General features: G+C 40.9%; 1 protein-coding gene across 2 annotated transcripts in view; it reads right to left on the bottom strand.

The window, feature by feature from the left end:
- Positions 1–23,071, bottom strand: part of appa (amyloid beta (A4) precursor protein a) — a 36,218-nt gene that overhangs the window by 3,450 nt on the left and 9,697 nt on the right. Inside the window, exons 2-16 of one of the 2 annotated variants that reach the window (XM_058381214.1) lie at positions 18,370–18,537; positions 17,527–17,656; positions 16,971–17,083; positions 14,050–14,240; positions 13,425–13,690; positions 13,130–13,297; positions 9,647–9,780; positions 8,371–8,445; positions 7,985–8,143; positions 6,313–6,441; positions 5,379–5,478; positions 3,287–3,481; positions 1,590–1,643; positions 1,085–1,176; positions 76–222 (exon numbers count right to left, since the gene is read on the bottom strand). In XM_058381214.1, coding sequence (XP_058237197.1) covers positions 76–222; positions 1,085–1,176; positions 1,590–1,643; positions 3,287–3,481; positions 5,379–5,478; positions 6,313–6,441; positions 7,985–8,143; positions 8,371–8,445; positions 9,647–9,780; positions 13,130–13,297; positions 13,425–13,690; positions 14,050–14,240; positions 16,971–17,083; positions 17,527–17,656; positions 18,370–18,537 — 2,121 coding nt within the window. The remainder of the gene's footprint in view (positions 1–75; positions 223–1,084; positions 1,177–1,589; positions 1,644–3,286; positions 3,482–5,378; positions 5,479–6,312; positions 6,442–7,984; positions 8,144–8,370; positions 8,446–9,646; positions 9,781–13,129; positions 13,298–13,424; positions 13,691–14,049; positions 14,241–16,970; positions 17,084–17,526; positions 17,657–18,369; positions 18,538–23,071) is intronic. The other variant, XM_058381215.1, reaches the window with a different exon arrangement.

Genomic DNA, 23,071 nt, shown 5'->3' with positions numbered 1-23,071 from the left:
TTTCACACAGAGGATACAATCTCAGATGAAAGAAAAATAAATAAATAAGAGAGATGTGAGGACACGCGCACTGACCTCGATCACACCGTGGTGGATGGATGTGTACTGCTTCTTTCGCAGCATTACCAGGGTGATGACAATGACAGTCGCTATGACGACACCTCCTACCATCAGGCCAATAATAGCACCCTTGTTAGAGCTGACGTCTTCGGCGAAGAAAACCTAACGGAGTAGGAAAGAAAGCAGAAAGGAAAACGGTAAATAAGAAAAAAAGACATTCCACCATCTACTGGTAGAGAGAATTCTGTCACTAGGGAGAATGCTCAGGAGAAGATGCAGCAGCTGCCATCTCAGTGGGTCTGCGTTGCCATGCCAACTTGACCTGGTGGCATGGTAACAAGGATGAAGCTGCCCTCTCCTGGCACTAGTTTATATCCGATCACAGGAGAGCAGGGGGCTGGGGTCCGGAAATGGTGATGTCAAGTGAGTGTGTGCCTCTCAAAAGTGAGACAACATATAAAGAGGGTAACTGTACAAATGTGAGACTGTCATTGGGCGTGTATATTACAAAGAACCAACTTTATAAATGTACCAAGGAAGTTTGTCACTTGCTGTCTATGAAGTGCAATTACATGACCCCACCCTCAACGTCTGGAAATGGCCTTTTAAGGTAAAGGAAATGCTAAACATCTCTCTTGTGTAAGGTGTGGTCTGGTTAGAAAAATGCATCACCATTTCTCTATTCATCCACGTTTATTATTATTATTATAGGTCTATAAAACACTTTAAATGTACATTAAAACATGTATTTATCAGAATTATTAAAGTGCTTTTGATCAAGAAAGTCACATATGTTGTCTATAAATTTGTCCAATGACTTAAGACACTTCTCACCAATTTACATTCCATACAGGACCATTCACAGAAAATATACCAAATACCATATGGACCAGAGGTTCTCTGCATGAACAGGATGCCCGGCTAGTGGCCAAATTTCCCAATCATAACCATATTATTGTGTGATGTGTGACACTATTATTAAAGAAAAGATTTAGAGGTATTGTTATTGTGCATGTGAACGTACCAGTTTCTGGTGGTGAACCTCATAAGCAGCGTTGTGCCTCTCCTCTGCCTCCATCCTCAGCTCAGGAACATCCTCAGGCTTCAGGCCAGAAACTGAAAGCACACAGAGGAAAGGAGAATTAAGGGTGTGAGATAATTATGGGTACATTCATAAAAGATTAAATTAGCAATTTAAAATAAAATAACAGTTTGAACAGTTTCTTTGTACAACCCTTCAATAAAGGATCCTATAAAGGAACCAAAAAAGTGTATTATGATGGTATAGCAATGCTCACATTAATAATATTAATAAAATTCTTCGCATTTACATCGCTTAAAGGTGCAGTTTGTCATTTTTAACTTTTTTTAATAGGCTATTTAACTTTTTTATTTCAAATGCAATTTACCTCACAAACACTATGTGGACACTAATAATCATATTAAACTGCTGCTTTAATTAATTTAAAAGTAAATCTTTTGACCAGTTTGGTATTAGAGATGCATGAAATCACGTTTAATAAACGGACCTGGGCGAGTAGGAAGCCCTCTGTCAGGGAAGGGACGGACATCGACGGGCTCAACTGCAGAGAGAGAGAAGAGTTCATTGTAGTGGTAGGTGTGTGTGTTAGCTGTGGTGTAGTGGACTTCTCATGAATCATGGTTTCTAGAAGGTATCACTCTTACTAAATACACATATCTGGATGAATCACAGCTTCTGATTGAGTCGTGAATAAGTCATACCTTTCGACAGACTAATAGATAAATGTATTTTTTTAAGAATAAATTTAAATGAATTTAACTTCGTATGATTACATAAAGCTGCATCTCAATATCCTCAAAGAAACATAGTAGCAGAAGGGTAAACTTTACTACTTTAACACTTTTTTAGGAAAACCTGACGCTTCATGCGCTTATCTAATCAGCCAATCATATGGCTGTGGATCACATATTTCCCCATCTGATGTAAGCATTAAGAAAGCCTTGGAATAGGATTATTGGCTCGTTAGATAACTGCACAAATACGCAGATGTTCCTAATAAAGTGGGCAGTGAGTGTATATACCGTGGTTGGACAATGAAGCTGAATGAAACCGGTTTTACACCATTATAATTTATTAGTATGGTGCAAGGCCACCTTTTGCAGCCAATACAGCATCAGTTCATCTCGGCAATGACAGATACACGTCCTGCACAGTGGCCAGAGGTATTCTGAGTCCAGTTATGTGATAATTGTAATACTACAAAAAAGTTTCCTGACTCGCTTCTCCAAAACACCCCAATGGCTCAATAACATTCAGATGTGGTGACTGTGCAGGTCATGAGAGATGTTCATCTTCACTTTCAGGTTCAACAAACCACTTGCTGTGTGTCTTGGCGCATCATCACCATCCTGATACACACCACCACCTTCAGGGTACAATGTTTGAACCACAGGGTGCATGCTCCTCCAGAACGGTTCAGAAGACCTTGGCAGTGACACTCCCATCTAGCACAAGTAGTTGGCTGAAGGAACGCCATGATATTACAGCTCAAACCTTCACTGATCCACCCCCATGCAACAGTACAGGTGGTGAGTTTCTTTGAGGCTTCTCCACACCATAACATGCTCAAATGTGGGAAATGCAGTGAAGGTGGACTCATCAGAGAACTAGACACCTTTCACAGCCCAAGATATCCGCTGCTGGCATCGTTAAAACTGAGGTTTGGCACTGGCACAAGTGACCAAAGGTTTGACTACAGCAGCCCAGCCATAAATATTGACCCTGTGGGTCCTCCAATGAACAGTTCTAGTAGAAACAGTAGAGTTGAAGTGTTCATTTGATTGTCCAGTGAATTGGGCTGCTGTGTTTTTATGTTTTTTGGATACAGTCTGGGTTGCTACCTGGACCAATCCCTTTCAGACAGCTTCCTCTTTCGTCAACATACTCCTGTTGGATGACTTGCTGTCCTGGTCAGAGATGCACCAGTGAGACGAGCAACAACTGTTAATCCTCCAACACTACACTGACCAGTGTTTTAGTTTCATTGTCCAACCCCTGTAGGTATTGTGCATTTTAAAAATGTGTAAATCTAGAAATTACCCTGTACACCACAAGTCAGATGAAAACACAGCTAGTCAAACAGAATCTGTAAAATTTCTGCTCTTGATATTACAGTAAGTTAGCACTCTGAATATAACATTATCTATGAACACTGCAGGAGTGTAAGTGTGTGTTTGTGTGTACCATGGTTCTCAGTGTTGGGCTGGTTGAAGCTCTCAGGGTGAATGAAGCCCAGGTGATCGGAGTCCTCAGATGGCAGCAGATCAAGCGGGGCAGTGCTGTCGGGCATCAGGGCGTCGTTGCCGTAGCTCACTCTCACGTCGCTCTGCAGTGATGCTAACTGTGCTGACATCTCCTGCTGCTCACGCTGTAACAGTTCTGAGAAGGAGGAAAAGAAAATGACACTAGGTTTATATAGGGGGAAAAAATCCTTCTGGCATGATGGAGCAGTGTGTAGTCTTCATGGCTACATTCTCCTGACCACAGATTTTAGTCAGGCACAAGAATATAAATAATGACAGCCTTAAAAAATTACATCGTGTGCCTAGCACACTTGAATTTTGCTCTAGGATTTCAGGAGCTGAGAGTCTTAGCCATCCAGCGTACGCTCTAGCAGTGAGCACTCTCCCATATGATGTGCAATATCTAGTATGGTAAACATATTAATGGCTCAAACAGTTATACATTCTTAATCACTGGTCAAGGCAAAGAAGGTAATTAGCATTTTTAACAGAATTTTGTGTATAAGGACTTTAAGTACATTAACATTTGCTGATATATATGGAGGCCCTGAGCCTATGATCGAGACACCACTGTGTAAATGGTTCCTTTTGATGAATCTTGCTGGAGTGAACGGAGCCAAGTCTTAAAATAACCGTCTCAGTGAAATGTATTTCAAATATCCTTATTAAAGTAAAATAAAAGAAGAAGTATTTCTTTTCATTCAGCTTTAAAAAAAACTCACTCTGTGCCCAAATTAATATTGATCCCACCAAAAAATATGAATAGCATGAACATGGTTAAATGTAGTGATTGTTCCATTTAATGGATTTTGAATTACTTAGAAATTTCAGATTAGCTTCAATCACAAAAACTTACTGAGTCGTCATTTGGAACGTTAACAATATTTAAGCGTCTTATGTGTCATTCTGCATGAACAAAGTAAAAGGAATCGAATCAATTTCAGGATTTTAAGAAAAGAAGTGGATTTAAAAAGTAGCCAGGGACTAAAAGCATAGTGAAAACACCCAAAGGGAAAGAAAAGCAGGAATGAAATTGAGGACAAGAGTAGAGGTGAAGTAGTAAAATGAAGACCAGAGGCTGCTGCTCTAATTAAAAACGTGCTTAAATCACAGACGTGCTGATGCTTGTGACTGCACTAGAATGGAGGCAGCGGGAAAGACAGACGTGGTGATGAGCAAACAGAGCGAGTAAAAGAGAGAGAAATAGACTGTGACTGAATCAGGGAGTCACAGATGGTCAAATGACGCACAGGGCACAAATAAACACCGTACACACACAGGAGGGCAAAAAAGACGTGTGGAGGACATGAACACACACATGATGATGGAATATTTGTACTACGGTGCTGCCGAATTCTCAAATCTTATTGGTTAGAAGGTGTTGAGTAATTTTCCAAAACAGTACAGCTATGCTGATAATGTTTTCGCTTTAACAGCTGCGGCTGTGTAACAGCTCTCACACCAACCTGTATTACAAACGTTCCACATAATACTAAGGCTTTAAGAAGGTAATACTGGATAATCACTGAAGCTGCCTGGTGAAGCTGCCTGTAAGCAAATGTTTAAGAATTATTTATAGAAGGCATTTCCACCATCAGCTCTTTATAACTGTCAGTAAGTTTTCCATGACCGAGGACTTTACTCTTTCTCAGATTTCCTGTTTCTCAGTAACATGACAGACTACATCTTTTCTTTTTTAAATTAATTTCAAGAGGTACAAAAATGAGAGACTGGTAACTTCATAGTTGCTTTAATGTAAGACTTTAAAGCAGCTTTAATGTGGATGGACCCCAAGATTAAATACAACTATAAACAAAATTCATTAATAAATAAAAAAAAAAATTTAAAAAGAAAAGCTAGTAAAAGAAAAAAGAGGACTACAAGACTTTAGAGCATGCTGGGCGTACAAAAAGGGCGTAAATGTTAAAGAGAAATAATCACACAGGAAAGTATCTTGTAGTACAGTGTTAAAAAGCATGCGTGCAAAATGGGGATGGGGAAAAAAACCCAAAAAAACAAGGAGAAACACTTACCAACTTGATCCTGGATATCCTCCAACACGCCTGGGACTTTGTAGAGAAGCGCCAGAGACTGGTTCATCCTCTCTTCAATCACACGCAAGTGGGTCAACACCTGAGAACAAAAAGCCAGAGGTCCTGACTTTGATCCTTTTATCCCCCAAAGCGGATTTGTCTCTCACAAAAGACACGTCCCTCTTGCAGGAATAAATCCATTCACATATGAACCTTGTTGGAATTTTTCGCCTTCAGTTATTAGATTTCACCTTTGAAAATGAAGCCAGACTCAGTCTGTTATTAACCATAAGGTGAACCGCTCACATGTCTCACAGTTGCCCACGAGCTGACTGAAGAATGAAGACACATGTTCTGTTTTTAAATGCTTGACAAAGACGTCAACATCTCTGTTAAAAATGCCGTTGAACATTTATAGTACTTCACAGCACCACAGTAAGAACAATAAAACTGTAGTAACAAAGTAAGCAAACTTTAGTTATTTCCCAAACCGCAATCCCTGAATTGACATTTGAGATGTTTTTCACATCACTGCAACCACAGCAAAGCAGTCGAACTGAAGGAGCATCAAAGACTTTCTCCCTCCCGAGCCACACTGTGATGGATGGCTGGATATCGCTCTGCGTTCTCCTCAGTCTGCCGTCTCAGTTTTCTCTGTCGCAGTGGTGTAATGCTAAGCAAGCAGGTTGTTATATGATCCTCAGAGGAGACACGTGCCAATATGCTTTAGATCAAATTGTAAGACCAGGTTTCTGAGCACGTGCACATGTACCTACTAATATTACAGACAACTTTATTCAGGAATCTCATTTGACACAAGGAGAGAGAAATGTAACTACGACTCTTCCTTGCATTTTCATTTAGTCCTGGATAAAATTTTAGGAAATAAATCTTCTACATAACATGGCACTGAGAATGAGGTGTGGTTGTGTACCTGAGGTCGGATCTGAGCGGCTTTCTTGGGGTCCACAACGCGCACGTGTTCGAAGTGTTTCAGGGTGTGCTGTCTGTCCTTCTGCTCAGCACGCACGTACTTCTTCAACAGACTGAACACGTGACGTGGCTAAAGAGAGAAAGAAAGAACAAAAAGTCATTCGTCTTGACGGAAAATGTCAACCCAACGGCCAGCCAGTGCTCGTCAACCTGCGGCAGTCTCAGGGACCAGAACTGAGAGCTGAAAGGTGTACGACGAGCCATATGGCGAGTGTTACTGCTATTAATATGGATTAATATGATAATGTGAAGTTGCTGCATGTTGATATGTTTGATCTTCTGACAGGAATTTGTTAGACACAGAATTATTTAGGATCGCTTTTTGTGCCCTTGATCATCTCTTTTTAAAAAAAACCTGTAAATAATCCGTGCAGAACAATAAATGACTTCAGCTGCTTTTTAATGCCCAGGAAACTAATCTCAGGTCTATGAATGTTACCTTCATTATATATGAATGAGTGGGTTAATATTCAATTTCAAAATGTCCTTGAAGTCCACCTACCATGCCAGATAGCTAGCCAGATAGATGACCGGAAGCAAACTAGCTAAAATTAATCACAGGATAACATGAGCGGGATTTGACTCACAGCTGATTATTCATAGTTTTGGAAGAAGAAGCCGCCTTTATTTTGTCACATATACATTACAGCACAGTGAAATACATTTCTTCCAAACTTAGGAAGTTGGGCCAGAGCATGGTGTCAGCAATTATATAGTGTCCCTTGATTACAGTGGGTTCATGGTGGTGCAGGGGCTTGAACCCCAGCCTTCCAATCAACAACCTAAAGCCTTTCAGCTACCACTGACCTAACAACAGTGATTTATTAGCAGATTCACAGCAGCCAAATCAAATAAAACTAACCTAAGAGAAGCTTTTATTTTTAACATTCAGGGGTACTTACATGAGTAAGCATGGACACTTGGTCACAGAAACATTTATTGCCCCACATGTAAAGGCTGCACTTGACCAACTCAAACTGATGCCCTGCTTTGTTCCGAGTTTTATTAGAATCCCAGCACATGCAGTATTGATCACTCAGATTAAAACACTTCTTGCTTGTATGAATGTTTGTTTTGTTTCCGTAGCAGTAACTCCGCTCCATCTCAGCATGCTACGTGTGCTATTATCACTATCTGAATACCAGGCGCCAGATGGAAGAGGACGAGATTAATCGAAGTAAATTTTGCTCCGCTCGATGCTTCTGTGTCAAAACTGAACTACAACAGGTCAGAAAATGAAAAATGAAAATTGTGAGAGCAAGGCTTAAGGGAGACAGAAAGAGGAGGAGGAGAAGGAACGAATGAGTATAAAGGAAGAGAGGTGTCAGAAAAGCACTGGAGCAGAAAGACAGTAAATGGATGGAGGGAGAAAAGAACAGTGTCATATGGAGGGCACAGATGGTGAGAGGGTTATTACTGGGAGCTGGAAGTAGGTGAAAGTGTGTGCATTTAATTTGGTGCATGTAATCTGCTTGTTTGTGAATTATTTAGTTCACATTTGTTTAGTCCTTAGGCACACTACAGACCAAGAGGCACATGGTAAATGTTGCCAAGGTGAAATGTGAGACATGTTCAAACACACAGGGTGTGTCAGTGGAAGAGTGTGTGTGTACCCGTGGCTGGTCTGCCTGCAGGGCACTCAGAAAACTCTCGAGTGCAAGACGTCGGCGGTCGTTAAGAAGAGCCTCCACACGAGCCATATGAGTTTCCACTAGCTGCTGCCTCTCGCTGGCTGCCTCCTTCTCCAAAGCCTCCACCTTCTCCTGGAAGTGCTGCTTAGAAGAAAGTGAGAAGAGCAGGAAGAATAAAGGAGCAGGACAAGGAGAGGAGAAGAGTGGGAGGAAAGCATGTGACAGGAAATATAAGGTTAGATACAAGAGAAAAAAAAACTGATCCTAATTTGAACAATACACCAGAGGCAACCTTTCCTTTCCACACCATTCTCGCTGCCTCTAGTGGAAATTTCCATTTGATAAAACCTCAGCTGGGAGGAACTCACCTGGATGACTGCCTTCTTGTCAGCACGTGGCAGACTCTTAGACTGACGCTCGGCCTCCTCCCACTCCCTCATCACCTGCACAACAATGTCAGTGTTAGTGTCTGTATTTGGTTTTTCAGCATTTTCCCCTACAGCGTATCCAGACAGCTGCACAGAAAAGACGACTTAATGGGGCATGCGACGGCACCTCACTCTGCTCCCCTACGTTTCTGCACACTCATTCAGCCCCAGAGTCACTACTCCACCCACAGGCATGCTTTTGGTGGTGTGAAGAAGAGACATGTCCACAAAGACAAGCCCTGGAGCTGTGAGACGGCAACACTCTGCCCTTCCATCCCAACTTATTCATCTTCAACACTTTGCACTTTTCCCTTTAACTTTAGTCTGCTGCTCGACGACTGCTTAGAGAAAACCCCATGTGTGTGTGACAACGTACTAATAAAATCATTTCTGATTGAGATTAAGTGTATAAACTTTGAGAAAACGGGAAGAACCCATAACATGGACCCCTTCATAGTCAAGTGGTCTAGTCAGTCTTGTTATTTATCTGTAAATTGTCTCTATTATTTGACCTTGCTCTGACCTTGCCCCTTGTTTGGACTGATAATAAAAATCAGCTCATCAAAAATTTCTATAATGATCACTACATAAAACCCCGCAAACCTTCAGCTACGTGTTAAACAGAACCTCAGATAGATGCAAGGCCGTCCATCTATCATCACCTACCTGTCTGTCTTTCTGTATGTCTGCTATCACTTAGCATGCCTACCCTCCTTCTCCACCTCCATCTTTCTCTCTGTTTCCTTGTTTCTTTCTCACCATCTCCACTTGTCCGTCTCTGACTCACTCTCTCTCTCTCCCTTTTTTACCCTAAAGCATGAATGTAAATGTTTTGCGTACAGTTGATAAATGAGAAAATGATAACAAAACACGGTCCTTTTGTAAGATATTTCATTCCACATCATATTTTTATGGCATTTTTCACGTGGAATATGTGCAGGTGTAAATACAAATCGCATGTAAAGCCAGTTTTTAGCTTTACTATACACACACACACACGCCAAGCTCACTGGCACACGTCTGTACTTACAAATCCAATTCCCAATGCATTAATCATGAATCTTGGATCTAGGCATCTTTGCTGCAGGCTAGCGCTCAGTAATAAAGCTTCTTCTCAGCAGTAAATACTTTATACCTGAACAAATTAAATCATCTTGAATGAAATAAAATGGCAGTGAAGTCTGGAGCATAAAGATCACTGCTGTCTTCTTCTCACCTGAGACATTCTCTCACGATGTTTGGCCTCAAGACTTTCCTTGGCCTTCTGAAAGTGTGCGTGCTCATTCTCGTCTGCTGGCGTCTCCAGGTAGCGATCTACTGCGTCTGGCGAGCTTGGAGAAGTGGTGGGCACTACGGACGGACAGACAGAGAGAGAGAGAGAGAGAGAAGTGAAAGATATGTAGAGATGGCAAAGAAATGAACAAGTTGATTAGCTAAGAATGTGTTAGCAGAGAGCTTGTTGCCGACAGCAACAAGACATCACACGTCCAGCTGTAATCATGTTAGACATCGAAAGAGACGGGTTAGAAAGAGGAAACAGGAAAGTTAGTCTGAAAACAGCCCCCGAGTAAGCAATTTCCAAAAGTCACTTTAATCAGCACTGGAGCCTGTTAATTCATGTAAATGTCCAATGATATAAAATAATGAATTGCAGGCAGTATGTTTATCCTTTATTACAACTAATTATGGCCTGAAAAATTCCAACCAAATCAAAGTATCAAGCAGTTCGCTGTGAGCCGTCACGCATCAATTAAAACAGAAATCAGTAACCGCTCTCCTAAAACGAAAGGGATATAAAACAAAATAAACAAACATCAAGTAACCGTAACTTCAAATCAAATGGTGACAATCATTTCACAGTAAAGGTAAGCAAAGCATTTGCATTTAACTGTATGAGAAGATTATAAAATTTGTTTTTCCTCTTTAAATTATTTTGTCCTAGATTATATGGTTGAGGAGCTAATCATGGATATTTCAGCCTCACAGATTTTTATTTATAATCACACTCTCTGGTGTCCCCTTAGATGAGGATGAGGTTCCCTTTTGAGTCTGGATCCTCTCCGGGTTTCATCCTCATATTGTCTCAGGGAGTTTTTCCTCACCTCTACTGCCTCTGGTTAGCTCATTGGGAATAAATATAAATTTAATCTGAACCTTTTATTCTGAATTTTTATATTTCTGCAAAGACAATGTCCATTGTTAAAAGCGCTATACAAATAAAATGTAATTAAACTGAACATTTTGGAAAACGTGCCTCTGACCTGGTAAATGGACAAGGTTTGCTTGAGCACAAAAGTGATTTTTTACAAGAACATACGCGACCTTCCACCTTTCAAAGATCAAAGTGTGTAAACACTCATTGAGCACTTTATTAGGAACACCTGCACACCTACACATTCATGCAATTATCTAATCAGCAAATCGTGTGGCAGCAGTGTGGTGCATAAAATATTGCAGATACAGGAAGCAGCTTTGTTTGTTGTTGTTGGTGCCAGAAGAATGCAGCAGTGCGATGCATAAAATCTTGCAGATACAGGAAGCAGCTTTGTTTGTTGTTGGTGGTGCCAGAAGGGTAGAAGGAGTCTGAGTTTTTCTATGACTGCTGATCTCCTGGGATTTTCACACATGACACAGACGGAAACGCCTTGTTGATGAGAGAGCTCAAGAGAGAAAAGCAAGATAGATTTGAGCTGACAGGAAGCCTACAGTAGCTCAGATAACCAGATTGTACAACTGTGGTGCACAGAAAAGCACCTCACAATCCACAATACATTAAACCTTGAGACAGATGAGCTTCAGCAGCAGCAGATCAGGTCGGGTTCGTCAGAAAGCTGATGCTGCAGTAAGCACAGACTCGCTGAAATATTCAATGTCCCACCTCTGAGATGTAGTAGAATGGGAGATGCAGCATGAAAGAGTACATGATGCAATCAGGACAACATGGACCAGAGTCTCAAAGGACTGTTTCTAATATTTTCTTGAATCCAGACCATGACTGAATCTACCCTAGTATTAGTGTTCCTAATAAAGTTCTCAGTGAGTGTATTATACTAAAGTTCCACTTAAAAAGTAATTGTCACGGCATAACACATAATCTAATAAGTACTTCTAGTGCCATGCACATATATTTCACTGGATTTTCCATGACATCATTGAAAATAATTGAGTTTAGAACTTTACCCTGCATAAGAGTGAGTGAACAGCAGCAGCAGCACTGTATGCTGATGTGTGACAAATTAACAGCAAAACCTGTGACTTGCAGCTATTCATTTATTTTTCCAGCATGATCTGGTTTCATTTGTCTCCTTAGAGGTACAAGTTGCTGCAAAACAATACGACGTTCTTCTGACTGATTACCTTTATCCTATGCTGAATCATTTCTCTGCTGATGGGAGTGGTCTCCTCTAGAATGACTCCGCCCCCTTCCACAGAGAGCAGAGCTCACTGCATTATTTGATGAGGATGAAAATGATGTAACTTGTACGCTATGGTCACAAAATCTCAAACCAGTTGGAATCTTACAGAAGATTTTGGATCAATGTGTTAAGACAGTGCTCTTCATCACCACCACCGGAAAAATCTTTTAGAAGAACAGTGTTCAACCCTATAGTTCAGTTCCAGAGAGCTGTAGAATCGATGCCATGCATCACTGGAGCTATTCTGGTGGCCCAAAACCTTACTGCACCCTGAATTTGTCACCTGTCTGTAGGGTAGAACATAATGGCACTGAAATACCTACACAGTGCACTATATGAAGAATAAAATTATGTTCCAGTCAGTCACAGAAAAAACTGGACTGAAAACAGCAGTATATGTAATATCACACTGCTAGAGTGCATATTTTGTTTGTGGTTTATTTAATACTAAAAATATTAAGTATAAAAAAAGTAAGATCTTTTTCTTGACATCAAGTCACAGTTATATTAGGAGTCTCAAAGCACACAACTTGAAATTGAATTTTTGTTCTTCGAACTGCAGATATTATGAAAATGCAACCAGAAATAAAATTTGTACTTTCAGCCTGATGGGCCAAGGTTTACATCATGCGTTAAAATAAAGCAATAAATAAATCAGACATTAAATATAATTTAAATACAGAAATCATGAAATCATGTCTATGCACTGATCCCAGTAGATTTTCAGAAGCCTTTTCCAAACAGGACTTGGAGATTAAACCCTGTGGTGTAAAGCATATAGTTTAAGGCTCACCTTCTCCTGATCCATTCTAAATAACAGCTTCTGTGATTTTAAACCTCAGATGGGCGATGAGTAACTGGTCAGAAGCCAAACATGCAAACACACACAAACGAGCGAGCTACGGCCCGTGTTAGACAGAGAACGGGCCAAGCATCTTTGTCATCGATTACACAAGCTGTGACAGAATGAGTGTGAAATATACCGTGATCGAAGTGCTAGTGTGTCATCTCGGATCCCTTGGGCGCACGCGGTAGGAGGCCGCTACTGCACGAGTGTGAGAAAGCAAGAAGGACAAGGCGGGTGACATATGGTGCGTGGATGCCGACTCAGTGTGTGTGTGTAAGGAGCAATTCAAACTCCACAGGACAGAAACAGTAAATATCAGAAAGAAGACACACAAAAAGTGAGCAGAAGTGTGCGAAGGAGCAGCGTGAGGAAGATTAGCATAGCGGACAGTGCGTTTACAGAGAGATCCTGTGTGACCATAAACACTCTGACTTACACACACCACCGCAGACAGACAGGCAGTATTCCTCTGACTCAAAGTTATTGCGGTTTCCTCCGCAGCCCCCATAGATGAAGGGAGCGCAGCGACCCTCTTCTTTCACAAAATACCAGCGGGGCAACATGGCCCTGCACGGCCCAGTCTCTGCGTTCGCCCAACACACTTCTGAGAGAGCACACACACAACCAGTGCTATCAATGTTTCACAGGAGAACACGTTCTTATCCATTTCCATAAGTATATGCAGACATTCTGACACACACTCACTCTCTCTCACACACAGTATTTCTTACCTCGGACCACTTCTTCCACTGACTCGGTTGTGGTGGTTGTAGTGGTAGTCATGGCAACGCTAGTGGTCTGCTCGTTGTCGATGCTTTGGTCAATCATCTCGTCATCTTCCTCCTCCTCCTCCTCCTCATCATCTTCCTCCTCCACTTCTCCATCACCATCCTGGTCATTATCTAGAGTCTCCTCTTCATCGTCAATAACTTCATCATCCTCAGCCACAGCAGGCTCCGCCTCCACCTGCTCTGCAAGCTCCGCCTCCCGAGTCATGCTACAGGTATTGAACAGACAGTATACACATATATTAATTTTATGTTAGAGAGAAAAGTGAAATATTTGAATTGGGAAAGAAAAGTTTCTCAATGTGCTGATGCTCCATTTGTGCATCATAATATAGAAAAGAGAAACAGATCAGCATAAATCAGATGATGTGATTTTTGTGAGACAATACATTTTTAATCACAGTGTGAGCAAAGGGTCTGTTGAGAAAATGCCATACACTCAAAATGTCTCCAAAATGACAAAAAACAATGAACTGTTCTACTGTAGGAAAATTTTACTAGTTCACACAGAAAAATGCTTTTTAAAACTTGCAGTAAGTGTGTGTGTGTGTTGAGTGTGTCGCAGCACCTGTTATCAGAATAGTCCGTCTCGGCTCCTCCCCACCAGACGTCCGAATCGTCCTCCTCTGCTTCTGCGTCATCCTTCTCCCGCTCCGTCTCCACCGGGCAGCACACAAACTCCACACCACGGAAACGGTCGATGGCACACGGTAACAACATCCCGTAATTGTGGAGGTTCATGCCGTGATCGCCGCAAGACTGGAGAGAGGATGAAAAATGATGGAGAATATTGGGCATGACAGATTCAATACCATTTAATTCGCTTAGAGATAATTCAAATCCGTTCAAATGTTTACTATGGGCAGTGCGAACGCAGGGCTGCAGCAGCAATAAGCTTGGATTTTCTCTAGACAGGTTATGAGAATGATCACTGATTATCTGTGGCACTGATCTAATAAGTGTAATTGGCTGATATTCTTTATTAGAGATGCTCGATAATGGTTATTCACTAGAAATCTATTTAGAACAAGAGATGTGTGTCAGCGAGTGCTAATCTGTGTCAGTGTTCATAGAGGAAACAAGAAGCTGAAATTCTTTGTTGACAGAGTAATAAGTGAGGCAGCCTGAGCGAAACTCCACACAGGTTTCCATCATTTCTATTTATGTATATTGAGGAATTGTGATGGTCTGGAGCGAATTCTGCTGATGATGCTCAGCGTTAGTGGGATAGAGTTCACATCGCAGGCGACTCTCCAGAAAGATGAATGAATAAAAAAATATAACTAAAATACAGTAGTACAATACAATACAATAATTTCTTTTGGATGCATCTCAAGTCTTATTACTTTCAAATGTATGTTTAAATTTATCTTCTGACTGAGAAGCACCACAGACATGTTTGTAAACTGGACAGATGAGGCTTATGTCCATTTCAACAGGACATGTGCAGATATCCAGCTGAACTAGGACACTGACGACTGAGTCCACGCAACGTTTTTATTCTCATGTATTAGAATTAGCATACTTAAACAGACCGACTGTTTTTACCACTGCATTTATTAGACTGGTTTCTTACACAATATGATGCAGGGAATCTGCCAAGGCAAGATATAAAAAAGCACACACACACACAAAGTCTGGTTAAATATATTTATGGCTTCTTAAAGTGAATGAAAGAATGTTATAGGCAGAAAAACCCAAATTTGAACCAAACTCATATTTTCACCATCTTTGAAACCAGTCACACGCACATTCATCAAATGTCTGTGACACTTTATAAACCATCCACAGACGTTATTAGTTTGTTTGCATCGTACTTTCTTGGCATCAACAAACATCAGAAGCTATAAAGGTTTGAGCAGCATTACAATCTAGCCGAGAAGACGGCAGTAACACAGTGGCAGTGCCATTTTATAATTTAACATTTAACAAATTGTGAGCTAGCAAGGATTAAAAACCATCTGGCTTCTGTAGGAAAACATACTTTGAGATCACTCTAGAATCTGTAACATACATTTCTCTTTGAATAATCATTTACATATCCCAGCTTCAACACCAAATGGGGATCAAATCAGATGGTGATCAGGAAGTGTGAACTAGCTGACAGCTGGGGGGCCAACTCTGGGGATCTTTCTCCCATTCAGTGCTTTGTTTAAGAGCATCACCTCTAGGCTTTTGTATCGCCACACCTTTAAGGCCTGACCACTCAAGGCCTTTAAAATGGCAATGCATGTTCCTTTTCACTGGACTCAATGACTACAGTACCACCGCAATGTGTTATGATCTCCAATAAAACATCCCTGCTGAACACTACTTCCGAGTCCCCGGTCTGCTTCGGTGATTTCACGACCAGTTCTTTAAGTTAGGCTTTAAGTCGACAAACAGCCTTATCTTTGACAGTAACTTTGCAGTCTATGGTGAAAAACCCCAAATACTTCCACACGCTGCTATTTAGATGATTTTGGCTTGTAATTGTCTGCTCAAGGCAGTTCCCCTGCTTGCTGATAGCTTCCATTTTCATATCAGTAGCTTAATGTACTGATTGGTCAAGAGGACGTTCAAAAGGGCGCCCCCTGCTGGATCAGATGCTAAACAACACAATTAAATTGTGTCTAATGCACTTAGAATGCACATTAATATTCGTATGGGCAAATTATAGCTTGAATATGAACCTTTCACATACATTTGTTTGTTTGTCATGTATGTTCGATATCGGTTAAAAAGTCACAGCACTATCTTTAAGTCAGGTCTGTTTTCTAGAAGTTTATACTTCACTCTTTGTGTAAGCAGTTCTGGGTTTCTGAAAACTGAGACTGAGCTGAAGCTATTAAATGCTAGAATAATGTTACAGTGACATTAACACTAAATTGACTTGATCAAGACTCTATGGATATTTCTGAAATAGTGTACACAACATTCTGTACTCGTTACAGTGTATATATTAAACAAATTACACTGATGAATATTCAACATAAACCGTGACATGCAGCTTGTTTGCAGTGTATAATTGGAGATACTGAATCTGCTTACATTACATTTTCAATGTATTGACAAGTTGTTGTTGTTCTTTCAGCTTCTCCCTGTTCAGGGTCACCACAGCGGATCAACTGATTTGCATATTTGAGTTTATCACAGGTTTTACGCCTTCTAGACACAACCATGCCATTTTATCTGGGCTTGAGACCAGGACTGAGAGTTAACCCCTCAGTGGCAGGGTTAATTTCCTGCCCAGGAATCGTACCCAGGACACACCAATGAGAGCATGGGATCCTGCCACTGGACCAACTTCTTGCCAAGAAATTTAAAAAAAAAAAAATTGTTTAGTCTGAGAAACTTTGAGAAAATTTAAATAAAACTATGCCTTTTAAACTCCGACTTCCAGACCTTCTGTACACTTGCTGTGCTAAGCTCAGTGTGTGGGTTGTACTGTATCTAGCTCAGATGACCCAGACAGTCTTGTGTGTCTATATGCATGTTGAGTTCTCTCACCTCTTTGGCCACTGTGTGCCAGTGCAGGTGAGTCTCACACATGTCCATCCTCTCCTGGTGCAGGAACTTGCACTTATCAGGAACCAGCAAAGCGTCACTCACAAATTCACCCACTGCACATGGAGACACAAAGACAAACAATTAACACAAACATGTACGCAGGCACACATTCACCCTCTGTAGACTGTGTAGTGGTACCATGTCTCTCAGATGCAAAGCTTTCGATTTAACAACCATGCAAGTGAAACACTGAAGGCTTATTAACTACCTCATAAACTGACTAGCATTAAAAATAACTACAGAAACAGACAAACAAATCTCTTTATGTGGTTTGTTCTCTTTTTAGAGGGAAGGCCTTTGCACAAGTTTAGAGTACAAAGCACAAATGTAATAAATAGATCACTGTTTACTGTTGTTTTTCAAAGCTCCTTTTAAACATAGTTTTAAAAATAATAAGTTTAGATATAATTGTAAGTTCGTTTTATTAAAAGGCAAAAGAAATGCAATCACATGTACACAAGAACACACACACACACACACACACACGAGTACACACCGAGGCAGCGGTAAGGCACTACGACGTGCACATGACTGCGGCACTGCTTCCGACCCTTCTTGCACCAGTTCTGGATGCTGACAGGCTGATTGGCTTCCACTACGTTTGTGATCTGCAGATCTGGGTAGACCTGAGAGAGCAAAAAACCTTCAGATTCAAGAATGCCAGAAAAGTCACACACAGTTCACTTTAGAGTAAACATGCAGTAACACAACACTAATATAATCACTCTACTCCATCTAATGTGTTTGACAATAACACATCTTACATAAAATCATAGCCCTTTATGCCACATGCTCTGGGTATTTAGTTTCCTTTAATCCAACATTCCTGACTCATCAGCTATTTATCAATCCTGTATGAGTTCACTCAGGTGCGTCACCCATTACTGAACCACATCCACACCCGTCTTTATATCCTTTTCTTTCCCTAGGCTTTTACATCTCCACCCATTTCCACAATGTCATTTTTAAAATTCAATATATGCATTTATTAAGTCATTTTTCTTTGTATAGTGCTTTTAACAATGAACATTGCCTGAACATAGCTTTAGAGAAATATATATATTTAAAATGAAAACCTTTAAATAAAATTGATATTTTTCCCTAATGAGTAAACCAGAGGTGACGGTGGTGAGGAAAAACTCCCTGAGACGATGTGAGGAAGAAACCTTTAGAGGAAGCAGACCCAGACTGGATCCATCCTCATCTAGGGGACACTGGAGTGTGATCACAAACCATGATATGACAGCTGATATGGTACAGTCAAGTGGCTTTTGTTTTAGTCCCTTTACCTATGGTTTATGTCTCTCTCAAATATCGGTCTGTATGCTTCGGCTCTTACCTCTTGGCAGTACTGAAGGATGCCCTCTTTGGTGTTGACGCAGCTTTTGGTGCCTGAAGGGTCAGGCTCCCACTTGCCACTCTGGATGTTCATGTGCATGTTGAGCTTCTCACAAAACATGGCTACTTGTGGCTCGGCCAGTAAGCCCGGTCCTTCTTCTGATGGTATCTGGAAATTTTTTAAACAACATTAGAACATTTAGACTTCAGGTGTATTTCTACTGAAATTTTATTTGTAGAGTTATGTTGCTAATGAACATATGGACTGTTGAATCTGGCCCTTCCTAACTTCCGTGAAAATGATCAATATGTGTGGCCGTTACATGTCCACACATTCCCAAATGATTCACAGGTGAGTGGAATGGAAATTCGGAGGAGTGTTCAGCGTTACTCAGAGCACACCCATCCGTCTGATAAAGCCGAATTGCGTAACAGTGAGGAAAACTGGGACGAGCCGGATGAACATCGCTGTTTACTCATGCTCGCTGCACTCTACCCACCCGCCTTATCAACACAATCATGCAGAGTGACAGAATGTTCCCCTTTCCTTCCTTAATCATCTGGAAGGGATGAACACAGCACACTCCAAACATAAGACAGTCCCTGATTGTGTTCACTGACCCAGATCCAGAATACACTGGGTTTTGTTTGCAGAAGTCGTAGTCTGTCCTCCGGCACTCAATTTGCCATCACAAAAATCCCAGAGATGCAGAAAGTCCTGGCAGCAAACCCAGCTCTGTGGATCCAACACTGAAATGTACTCTCGCTTTGATCGGCTTGCTTGGAACCTCTTTGGAGGTTGTTTCCACCTGAGATACCGTTCTCGATGTTGTGCCCGAGTGCTGATTGAACGGAATTGAGCCTAAGTGTAGGCAGCAAACCGTAATATTCATAATTCATGATACGCACTCGACACAAATGGAGGAGGGTGCTGGAGTGTTGCAGAAATATGACGCGCTCTGGAGAGTTCATCCAAAGAAACACAAGCGTAAAGACGCTACTTACAGCTCACTAATGCCTCCTGTTTTAAACTAGGCATGTGTATGTGTACTTAATACCCAGTCTAAGGCTTTTTCAATCCTAAAACCACTATTCAGGTGTCGCAGTCCACATAAAGCCGGTGAGAAAAAACCACGACGCATCTAGCTGTATTTTGAAGAAAGGAGCAATATTATTGTAGTGAACAATTCGGAGGTGTGTGTTGGGATTAAATGAGGCAATAAACATGATGCTCACAGCTCACAGGAGAAATACATTACCAATAGCGGTGCTTCACTGGCTTTGTGTTCTTCATGCTTGGTTGATTTCTGTGATTTCTCTTTGCCTTTTCTATTGCATTTTTTATGTTAAAGAGTAATACAAAGGCATGTTCTAACCCACCAATTCCCCAAACACACACACTTCTCTAGCAAAGACATTTTCCTTGTTGGTTTGTTTAAATCTGGCTGTTTGTATGTAAACAGCCGTGTCTAGTATTCAGTAAGACTGAAAGGAGGGCCGAAGATGACCCTGGCTAAACCGTGGCGCCAAGACCAGACGCTACGATATCGACATATACAATACAAGACGGTGTACATATCATTAGAATTTCATTAGAACAGGTTCTAGTGTAGACCCACCAGCACTACAGCGGCTGCACGGGTCTCTGTATAGCCAGTAGATGGATTAGAAGAAACAATGATGCGATTAGGAAAGGAGGGAAAAGCCGGCCTGCTATAGGATTAATTTCTGTACCAGCGTTTGGGCAGAACAGACTACAGAGGGCGGGACTGAGGCCGACACACAGCTTTCTGTAAAACAGCCTGGAAATCAAAGGGTTTTTTTTGTGTAAACACCAGTTCCAAACCTACTGTGTCTAGTATTTCCATTTAGCCCAAGTGTGCAACTCCTGTGAGAGAATGTCATTGTGAACGTTAATGTGGGCAGAGTGAAAAGGAAGAATGTTGCTCAAAGACGGCATTGTGCTGTAGGAGAAACAACACGAGAAGGAAGGTGAAGATGGGAAGAGGGGAGTAAGGTAATGTTTTGTGCTACTTAATCATTTTAGAAGACTAGAATGTGCTGGCAAGAGAACAACAGTCCTTTTGTTCAAAGTCTACATCAGGAAAAAAAGAGTGGACTTTGAGGACCATGTGATACACTTTACACACACACAATCAGACAGTCAGACACACATACACACACACGTACAATCGGACAGCTACTCATTAGGATTTGGAAGCTAAAGTCCTTCAAGGTCATCCAAGACTACAGAGCTGAAAATCCTTTAGAGTTCACACTCTCTCTCACACACACACACACACACACACACACACTCTCTCTCTCACACACTCTCCCACATGCACACACCCATTCTCACACACACACACAAACTGAAAGCATTGGGGATTGTGTAGGACCAAAAAATTGTGGGGGCTGATTCAGCCTGCTCAGAGTGGCTGCTATTTAAATAACTTTGCTTATATTTTTGGAAGTGAGATATGATGGGTGGCTGCAAACAAAATAACCAGGAGGTGGAAACACATGGGAGTGTTTGAGAAGATTGGAATTTTAAAGAGCATCTCGAAACATACCGCTCACAATTCCAGCACTGCAAGCCAACGCATCAACAGACAAAGCGCCACTATAGACACTGCCACTATAGCCCTGCACCAGTCAATAACTTCCACCCAAAGAAAAATTACAAGCACCTTTACGTGCTAATCTATAACTAATTACACTTGCTAAAGGTTCAGGAACGGTGCGAGTCGATACCTTGCACTTTGCACAGAGTAGCTGTACTTGAGGAAAGTAACTTTATACTTTAATCTCCAGTGAAGTGACTCAAGGATCATACAGTGAAGTAAAAATGATTCATGTTCAACCCTGTGCTGAAAATGGTCACGGACACGGTGAACGCTAGCAAATTTTTGGTTCCGATTTATTCATCAATGCAGTGTTCAAGTAGTGTTCTCCAAAACTCCGAAAAGATACCAGGTTTCATACCAAAATTGTGCTCAGCATTTCTAGAATAAGACTAGACTTACAAACTTATTACATTCCTAACTATTACTATAATTGAAATGACATTTTTATATTATTTTTAACTTCAATTTGAAGGGCAGTTTTACTTCACATATTCTCACAACCACTGAAACCGTGAAACAGGTATAAACTATATTCAATACAATTCAATTTATTTGTATCTTTAACAATGGACATGTCTTAAAGCAGCTTTATAGAAATATAGAAACCTAGACAAAATTATAAAGTTTAAATTTAAGTCACTATTTATCCCTAACATTTATTCCTAATGAGCAAGCATGAGGTGATGTTGGCACAGGAAAAACTCCCTTAGATGATGAGGAAGAAACCTTGAGAGGAACCAGGCTCAGAAGGGAACCTCATCCTCATTTGTGGGACACTGGACAGTAAATATTGTAAATGTAAATAATGTCCTTTCTACAACAGCAACCAAGAGCTCTTGATTGACTATTAGGTCAATGTAGTTTCCTGAACCAGAGACCAATTTATTTTAATTTGGTTTCTTGTTTCAGTCTTTTTGGTTCTCCAAACACGCGGAAAGTATAAATGACTTTGTGTCTGATTTCTGAATGTGTGTGATGTTAGCTGGCATGGCCTGACTTATCTTAGCATGTGATGCTAAATCTACGTTAACATTTTAACTGCAACTAACCCTTTTATTATTCCATCTCAAAATTTGCTTGTAATACTCAAAAAATCTCAAATCTCACAACCTAGCAGATATATCCTATGTCTCCAAATTAACATTCATATTCCATATTCAGTTTGCTTTATCTGGTTTGTGCATCTGTGAAAATGCAGCATCCTGGCTGTTGTTGCAAATGCTAAGCTTTTTGTAGTCTTTGCAGACAAACTCCTTACTGTTATAGAAGATAAACCTCAAAGGTAATGGATTGAAGCTTAATTGTAGAATAAAATGCTAGGTTATTACTTGAAATAAAGTGTATACTTTTTAAAAAGAAGAAGAAGAAGAAGAAGAAGAAGAAGAACTGAGGGCAAGAAGTCTTTATTATCATACATTACAGCACAATGGAATACTTTTCTTTGCATATCTCAGCTGAGGAAGTTGGGGTCAGAGCACAAGGGCAGCTATGATAGAGCACCTCTGGAACAGGGAGGGTTAAGGGCCTTGCTCATATGCCCAACAGTGGAGCTTGGTGGTGCTGGGGCTTGAACCCTGATCTTTCAATCAACAACCCAGAGCCTTAACCACTTCAACCACCACTGGCCCAAAAAACAGCTTTGCATTCAAAATATATCCAAATTTTATACATATGCTCTTACATCAACTAATACCAAGTTAAATTCACTGTATTTAAAGCACTAATTACAGTAATATGTGTTGGTTCACTGAGATGTGTGTTTATTAAAAAACTAAAGGAGAGGAAGGAGTGCTGAACCGGACAGAATGAGAGTAGCCACTGCTTCCTGTCTCAAAGATTCTGTCTCAACCATCTTTCCTGCTAATTCCTCTGGTCCCTCTGGTGTGCGTCACTATGGAGCCAATCGGGCTGCTCTCAATGGCCAAAGCTCTTGGGACAATCAGATAAAGACTACAGGTCCAAGCTTGCCTCTGCACTGATCGAGGACTCTGATAGCACAGGGCTCTGATGTGAACACTGATCATTCTATCAGCTAAATGGATGAAAGTCAAAGGTTTGTTCATTTACCTTTGCTGG

The sequence above is a fragment of the Hemibagrus wyckioides genome, linkage group LG26 (genome assembly GCF_019097595.1).
Source record: "Hemibagrus wyckioides isolate EC202008001 linkage group LG26, SWU_Hwy_1.0, whole genome shotgun sequence".
NCBI lineage: Eukaryota > Metazoa > Chordata > Actinopteri > Siluriformes > Bagridae > Hemibagrus > Hemibagrus wyckioides.
Note: the sequence above shows the minus strand (reverse complement) of the source record. Positions and strands in the feature narration are given on the sequence as shown.